General features: G+C 59.4%; 1 protein-coding gene across 1 annotated transcript; it reads left to right on the forward strand.

Annotated features, from left to right (window-relative positions):
* Positions 1-45: 45 nt before the first annotated feature.
* On the forward strand, positions 46-4,945 carry SNX33 (sorting nexin 33). The gene is made up of 2 exons (XM_066328738.1): positions 46-2,198; positions 4,067-4,945. Exons 1-2 carry the CDS (start codon positions 758-760, stop codon positions 4,318-4,320), a joined length of 1,695 nt encoding a protein of 564 aa, XP_066184835.1. The 5' UTR covers positions 46-757; the 3' UTR covers positions 4,321-4,945.
* The last annotated feature ends 3,358 nt before the right edge of the window (positions 4,946-8,303 follow it).

Here is an 8,303-nt window from a genome sequence, read left to right on the forward strand (position 1 = left end):
GCCGCTGCCCCGTCACATCCAGCGGCGACGGCACCGGCCCCGACACCGCCGCCTCCGTCCTGCGTGAGATTTACGGATTTCAGGGAAAAACCAAACCCCGCCGACCGTCCGGAAAGTCGGCCCCGAAAGGAATTGCAAAATCCCGGGATCACCGGGAGCTCGGGCAGGGTTTGGGGTCGTTCCCGGCGCTCTCCCAGCGCCCGCCGACGGGAAATTTAGGGTGTTTTATCCACAGGAGCCGCGAGAAAAATCGCTTTGGATTTATTTCCTCGTTGGCGGCCAGGGGTTTTCCTCCCGGAGAGTGAAACCTCGGGATCAGCCTCCCGGAGAGATAAACCCTGCGTGGACATGGCAGAGCCCGGCTCTTGGGCCGACCGGGATTCACATCCCGGAGGAGCCAGGGGAGCGCCGCTCGCTTGACTGGGAATCTTGGTTTTTTACCCGGGGAATGTCGTTTTTAAACGGGGAATGTTGTTTTTAGCCGGGGCGCCGGGATCGGCGACCGGAGGGGTCACTTGGACATAGGGACATTGGCGTCACCTCGTAAGAGATTTCTTCTCCACCTTTTTTTTTTTTTTTTTTTTTTTTTTAATTATTATTTTCCTGGGAAAGCGGCCAAGCCGTTTCCCACAGCGCGTGGTGGTGATCCCGGAGCCGCACGAGCCCGCGGTGTTGCCAGGGGTCGGGGGGGTTGTTTTGGCTGGGGGGGATTGCGTTCCACTGGCTCCCCCCTCGTCTTCCCGACCCGGGACCGGCCATGGCGTTGAAAGCCAGAGCGCTTTACAACTTCCAGAGCGAAAACAAAGAGGAGATCAGCATCCAGGAGAACGAGGAGCTCGTCATCTTCAGCGAGAACTCCCTGGACGGGTGGTTACAGGGCCAAAACAGCCGTGGGGAGACCGGCCTCTTCCCTGCTTCCTACGTCGAGATCCTCCGCTCCCGGGCGGGCTCCAACTACACGGACTATTCCAGCAGCCCGGTGGGCTCCCCTGGGCACGATTCCTCCTTGTACTCGGCATCCCCCAACGCCGGCATCTCCTACCAGGGCAGTTTTGAGGATGATGATGACGACGATTGGGATGACTGGGACGATGCGTGCACGGTGGTGGAGGAGCCGCGGAGCGCGCCGGGCACCAACGGGCACCCCTCGCCCAGCCTGCAGTACCCGGCGGCCTACGGCCACCACCAGCACGCTGGGTACCGGCCCAAGCCAGCACTGGAGAGACAGGACAGCATGAGCTCCTCCAAGAGGGGCAGCGTGGTGGGGAGAAACCTCAACCGCTTCTCCTGCTTTGTCCGCTCCGGGGTGGAGGCCTTCATTCTGGGCGACGTGCCCCTGATGTCCAAGATCGCCGAGACCTACTGCATCGAGATGGGCTCCAGAGGCCCGCAGTGGAGGGCCAACCCCCACCCCTTCATCTGTTCCGTGGAGGACCCCACCAAGCAAACCAAGTTCAAGGGCATCAAGAGCTACATCTCCTACAAGCTGACCCCCAGCAACATCAACTCGCCGGTGTACCGGCGGTACAAGCACTTTGACTGGCTCTACAACCGCCTGCTGCACAAGTTCACGGTGATCTCGGTGCCCCACCTGCCCGAGAAGCAGGCCACCGGCCGCTTCGAGGAGGACTTCATCGAGAAGCGCAAGCGGCGGCTGATCCTCTGGATGGAGCACATGACCAGCCACCCTGTCCTCTCCCAGTACGAGGGCTTCCAGCACTTCCTCTGCTGCCGCGACGAGAAGCAGTGGAAGCTGGGCAAACGCCGGGCGGAGAAGGACGAGATGGTGGGCGCCAGCTTCCTCCTCACCATCCAGATTCCCACAGAGCACCAGGACCTGCAGGACGTGGAGGACCGCGTGGATGCCTTCAAGGCCTTCAGCAAGAAGATGGATGACAGCGTCCTGCAGCTGACCAATGTGGCGTCGGAGCTGGTGCGCAAGCACGTGGGGGGCTTCCGGAAGGAGTTCCAGAAGCTGGGCAATGCCTTCCAAGCCATCAGCCACTCCTTTCACATGGACCCTCCCTACAGTTTGGATGCCCTCAACAACGCCATCTCCCACACGGGGAAGACGTACGAGACTGTGGGGGAGATGTTCGCTGAGCAGCCCAAGAATGACCTGTTCCTCATGCTGGACACTCTCTCCTTGTACCAAGGGCTCCTCTCCAACTTCCCAGACATCATCCACCTGCAGAAAGGTAAGGAGGCATTCTCCTCCCCAGGAACATGTGAGTGGGGATGGTGTGGCAAGTGGGATGGAGATGCAATGAGGAAATCCTCTGTTGGGCCTTGAAGGGAATGGGGAATGAGGATGGGAATGGGAACCACTGCCTATGCCTCTTAGGGAGGCGGTGTGGTCCCTGCTGGCACAGCCCTCCAGTCACTCCAGCCTGGGAGAGTCTGCTAGGGCTGTTGGGTCCAGAGTCTGCCACAGTGATGCCGTGGACTCTGCTGCTGGTGCTACCCAAAGCACTGGGTGGGGGGGTCAGCATGGGTGTCACCTCCCCCAGACCGTGAGCAGGAGCCAGCATTACTGCCATTAGGTCTGGGGTGACCTGCCCTGGCACCTTTTGTGCATCCTCGCCCACTGCCACTTGTCTTTCCTCATCCTCCCTTTCTGCCAAGGCCAGTGGTGGACACTGGAGCTTGCTCCCCCAGGGCTGGGACATGGCTGGACATGGCCTTGGGTCAGTTGGAGGGGCCGAGGGGGCAGTGGGATAGAGGACACACTGAACCTCTGGGGACAACCAGGGTCGCACTTTTCAGGAGTATGTCCCTGCACCTGCAAGCCCAGCAGGAGGGGGTTAGCACCCCCAGGGCGTCAGAGCTCCCCATGTCCCGATCGTCCTGGTTCCCTGGGTTTGGTGGGATCAGAGGTGGAGAGAGGTGTCTGCTGTTCTCTCCCTGGAGCAAGGAGGGAGGGCTCGGTGTCCTTTTGCACCCAGGCAGCCACGGGTGTGGGTGTGGGGCCGAAGTCCACACACTCCTCCCCGCCCAGCTGCCCGCAGCAGGGAGGGGACAGCCACACCAATGTCCCCAGAGTTTGGAGGACACATTCTCCCCAGGGTGAGGCCAGGGCTGTCTGTGCCCAAGCATGCAGGGATGTCCGTGCATCACTCCGCATCCCTGGGGGAGGCTGGGAAGGCAGAGGGGGCAGGGAGGATTCAATCCTGCCCGGGCAGCTTCCTTGCCTTTCCTCCGAGTGTTGTTTACCCTGGAGAGGGGCTGGATCCCGTCCGGAAGCGAGGCCGCGTGGGCAGAGCGGAAGGCAGGATTTGGCCTCCAAACTTTGCTTCTTCCTTCTCCTCCTCCTCCTCCCCTCTGGGAGCAGGGCTGGCGCAGCGGGAGTGCTGTAACCCCGGGTCTGGTGCTCCCGGCAAGGGGCAGGGAGAAGGGAAAAAAGGCCAGTGTGGGCCAGATCCTGTTTTTAGTTTTTTAGCCTCTGTGCTAATGAGGGGGAGGAATGCAGGGCTGGAGCCAGGCAGGATTCTTTCGAAACCGAGCTGTAAAAAAAACATGGAAGGAGAGGGAAAATCTGGTGTCAGAGCATCAGCTGCCTCTGGGAGTGGGAGATGCTTTCCCAGCCGAGCTCCAGACAGCACCACATGCCCTTGCCACATCCTAGTTCACTGCTTCCTAGGCTGGGGTCTCTCAGGGCTGCTCCTGACTCCTGTTCATGGAATGGCATGGAATATTTGGAGGGCAGGCTTGGCTGGGGTGCTTGACTGTGCGAACACTGCCCCACGTCAGCTTTGCGCCCCAAGCCTTGAGTCACAGCGCTCCAGGAGCCCAGACACCCCAAAACTAGCTATACACGGCGGTGACTGCCTAGGGATGGGATGGCAAAAGAGCTGGGGAATCCAGAGGGAAAATGCTCCTGGTCTTTGCCTGCCTGGAGGAGAGGGATGGGTTTGATGGGCAGGGGGAGATGCAGGCAGACATGGGGCAGGTCTGTGCCTCTGCTTTGGGGCCAGGCCGGTGTCTGGGGTGGGATCAAGCGGGGCTGCCCAGGGAAGGGGGCCCGAGGGTGGCACGGATCCCCTGACGCTGCTCCCTGCCTCGCCAGGCGCCTTCGCCAAGGTGAAGGAGAGCCAGCGGATGAGCGACGAGGGCAGGATGGACCAGGAGGAGGCGGACGGGATCCGCAAGCGCTGCCGCGTGGTGGGCTTCGCCCTGCAGGCCGAGATGAACCACTTCCACGAGCGCCGTGTGGCCGACTTCAAGAGGATGATGCAGTCCTACCTGAGGCAGCAGATCGTCTTCTACCAGCGCGTCAGCCAGCAGCTGGAGAAGACGCTGCGCATGTATGACAACCTCTAACGCCTCTGCCCACAGCCCCCCGGCCTCGTCTGTCAGGGACAGGCTGAGAACGGGCAGGAACTCATCACGCTAGTGACCAAATGACTTGGGGCTTTCTTCCCCCTTCCCAGGCTGGCAGGGAAGGGCTCGCCCGTGGGCTGGCCATGACACCTCTTTCTTTCCCTGGGGACCTCCCACCCTGCCACGGGTCTGGCAGGAGCATGGAGGGGTCACAAGAGGGACAGATGTGGAGGTAATGGTGCTGGGGTCTCTGCCCAGTGATTTTTTTAGCTTTCTGAAAACCCACTCTCCTGGGTGCATCCCAGCCCACTGGGAGAAGAAATCCAAGTGGTCAACATTTTGCACACTAAAAGCTTTTCTGATGGAAAAAAAAAAAAAAAAAAAAAAAGAGAGAGAAGAAAAGAGATCTTTATTTGGAAGAGATTTTTTTGTTTGTTTGTCACAAGATATTTTCAATATTTTCCATTTTTCTGCAGCATTTTTACCAATCAGTTTTTAACTAGATGCACAGAGGCAAAGAGAAATCTCTTTCTCAAGTATGGCTGCTGACTGGGAAAAGGGAGAAAAAAGGGGGAAAAAAATAGCCCCAAAGCCTTTTCAATAAAATCGTTGGTAGAAAAAAACACCCACCTCCTTCCCAGAGATGTCTGTGGAAAACAGAGCTGCTCCAGGATCCCGGGGAAGGTTCTGCCTGAACATCCCCTGGCTTCCAGCCAGCTTTCAACATCCCTGTGCTGTGGGGGGAATGACCCCAGGAGGGATTCCCACAGCAACCACCCTTCTGCTCTCTAAACTACCCACCAAAGGGGCAAATCCTGCCCCACTCTGTCCTGGCTGGGACAGTGTGCTGCTGCCTGGAAGACAGCAGGGCTGGCACAGGGGCCTTGTTTTTGAAGGGAAATGGCTGGGATAAATCACAGCGAGGAAAGTTAGGGCCATCTTGGCCTGGCTCCAGGGATAAAATTAGCCCCGGCATGCAGGCCAGCGGGGTATTGTTAAACTAACAGCGACGCTGGGAATGCTGCGGGCTGCGCTCCATCCTCCCAGAGCCTACCCCGGCCCCAGCCTGCAGGGATGAGCACTCGGAGGTACAGCCCGGCCTGCAGCCTCCATCCAGGCAGGACTTGCTTCCTCCTGCATCCCACAGCCAGGGCAGGCCCCTTCGCCGTGGCCCCATCCCACCCTGGGTCCGTTCCACACCAGTCCCACCCTCGCCACATCCTGCCTTGGCTGCATCCTACCCCATTCCCAGCACACTCTGGTACCATCTCACCCCCATCCCATCCCAACCCCATCCCATCACAACCTCATTCTACCACAGCCATATCCTAGCCCGGCTCTGTTCCACTCTAGTCCCATCCTACCCAGGCTGCATCCTTACATGGCACCATCCCACTCCACTCCTATCCCACTCTGGCCCAATCTTATCCCAAGCCCATCCTGCTGCAATTCTGTCTTATTCTGTCTGTGTTCTACCTTGGCCCTGTCCCAGCCTGGTCCCATCCTGCCCCAGCCCCATCCCATCACATCCTTCCTTGGCACCGTCTCATTCCATTCCCTTCTCATCCCAGCCCCATCCCAGCCTGGCCCCATCCCAGCTCAGCAGCCGTGGGAATGGTGTCTAACCCTGTGCTAATCCTGCAGGAGTGGCGGCTCTCCAGCCTTGCTGGCCATGCTCTGGATGACCATGGTGGCCTTGGCCCTACGTTGAGGCCAGAACGTGTCCCTTCCCCCAGCCCTGCTCCCTCGGGAGCACAATGGGCACTGGGATTGAGCCTGCCACTGCTGTCCCCGGGCAGGCAGCCAGCCTCTGGCACTGCAAGCAGCTTCCAGAGCTGAGCCAACATCCATACCAGCTCCCCTGGACCTGGCTGGGCAAGGAGATCCCCTGCTTGGGGTGCCCTGTGGCAGCTCGGTCCCTGGGATGTGCTGAAGATGGGGTGTGTATCTGGAGCAGGGACATGTCCCAGATGTTCATCCTCTGCTTTGGTGTCCTGGCATGGGGACAGGGATGGGCTAAGGACCCCGTGGGGCTGCATGCACCCCTTCAGAAGGCCGTGCCTCGGTTTCCCCAAAGGTGGACCAGTGCTCTCTGTGGTCCTTCAGCAACCACTAAGGTCTCCCTCCCCCACCATCCACCCCCTCTGTACCCTCATGTCTCGACCACACTCCCAGGACACAGCAAATCCACTGGGCAGAACCTGTATTCCTGCCTTTTCCCTCTAATGCCATTAACATTCCTGCCTCTTCCCTCTGCCACCGGGCAGCAGGCAGCTGGGCCTTCACTGCCCATGGGTGGGCATTTCAGAGTCTGCCTTGGCCAGATCGAGGGGTTGAGCATCCTGCTGCTGCTCCCCCCCTCTCTGACAGCATCCTGCAAATGTGCCAAGGGTTGGAGGATAGAACCAGCTCCGAGCATTTCGGTGGCTGTCCCAGGGTGCAGGGTGATGGTGGGGAGGAGGCTGGGGGTGTACACAGTGCTTCACATGCCCCAGCGGTGTCTGTCACTGCCTTTGTTATCTGTCGCACAGGCTGTTCCCTGCTCCCACCAGAGAAAAAAAATCAGGGCACAGAGGGCTGAGAGGAAGCACCAGGAACATGGAGCAGATCCGTTTCCTCCTCCCACTTCCCAAGGCTGCTCCTGCGTGGGAAAGCCAAGGCTGAGGGAGGCCCCGTGTGAGTCCTGCTACTACTGACAGCAGGGTTGGGAGGTGGCAGCAGCAGTGGTGGCTGGAGCATTGTCCCTGGAGAGCTCTGCAGCCAGCACCAGAGAGCCCGTGGCTGCCTCCCTTCCTGCGTGTGGCTTCCCGGAGCTCTTGTCTTGCTTCTTCTCTTTGGGCCTCCCTCCACCATGGGAAGAAAACCAGGCATCCTTGTTCTGAGCCCTGGGTCTGTGTGTGGGCCAGGCTGTCAGGCTGTAGGGACAACCTGTGCGTGTGTCCTGAGCCCAGCAGTGCTCCAGGGTGGGCAGAATCAGCCGGGGTCCTGCAGGGAGCAGCCAAACAGCTGGAGGGTGAGGGATGGGAATGCTGGGACAAGCAGAGCTGCTGATCAGAGCCTTGTCAGCCATATGGAAACACCCACCAGGGCTCAATAATTGGGGATCAGCCACTAAAGGAGCACAGTGACCCAACCCAGCTCCTCCCATGCAAGGGGGAGCGCAGGGCGCAGCTGTGGGCAGGATGGGGCTTGCTGTGCACGCCACGCTGCCGGCACACGCTGGCACAGGGGTGGAGAGGCACTGCTGCCAACAGGGAGCAGGGAGCACTCCTGAGGGAGTGGGGAGAAGTCCTGCCTGCCCATTAGGGTCAGCAGCAATTCGGGGGATGGAGCCAAGTGGAGTTTCACTGCCACCCCCACCATGTCAGGAGGTGGATGAGTGTGTGTGCCCGTGTAGAGGAGTGATTCCGGGCGGATGCAGGTGGGAGGACACAGGCATGGATCAGGGCTGAGGGAGACAGCTCAGCCTGCCAGCTCCAATCTTTTAATTGCTGTGCTTCTCAAATATTTCCGAAGCATGACCCTGAGTCGGCTCCTCCAGGCAAAGATACGAGCACCAGCTGGTTCCCTTGGCTGTGGCTATAAATGCTCCCTTCTGCTCCCAGCCCAGGGAAATTATGGGGGATCAGTGGTGTCTGTTTTAGGGAATAGGCTGGCAATCAGCTTTAATGGGGGTATTTGCCCCTGCCAGGCATAGCCAGTGTGATACTTAGGTCAGACCCTGCCCCAGCTCTCCATGCCAGCCCAGATTCCCTCTCTCCAGTCCCTAAGAAGGTGCTGAGCATGGGGAGGTAGGTCCTGCACTGCCAGAGAGCTGTGTCTCTGGGTGTGTTGTTTGTGCAGGAGGGGTGGGGAGCCCAGGCTCTGGGATGTGGTTATTCCTCCATCATTGTCTGTCTGCCTTGGAGTTGCTGGGTGTGGAAACAGAGGTCAGGCTCAATTTGTCTGAAATTTAAATCGCAGCTGGGCTGGCGAGCCATGGC

Source organism: Sylvia atricapilla, chromosome 13, assembly GCF_009819655.1.
Source record: "Sylvia atricapilla isolate bSylAtr1 chromosome 13, bSylAtr1.pri, whole genome shotgun sequence".
Classification (NCBI taxonomy): domain Eukaryota; kingdom Metazoa; phylum Chordata; class Aves; order Passeriformes; family Sylviidae; genus Sylvia; species Sylvia atricapilla.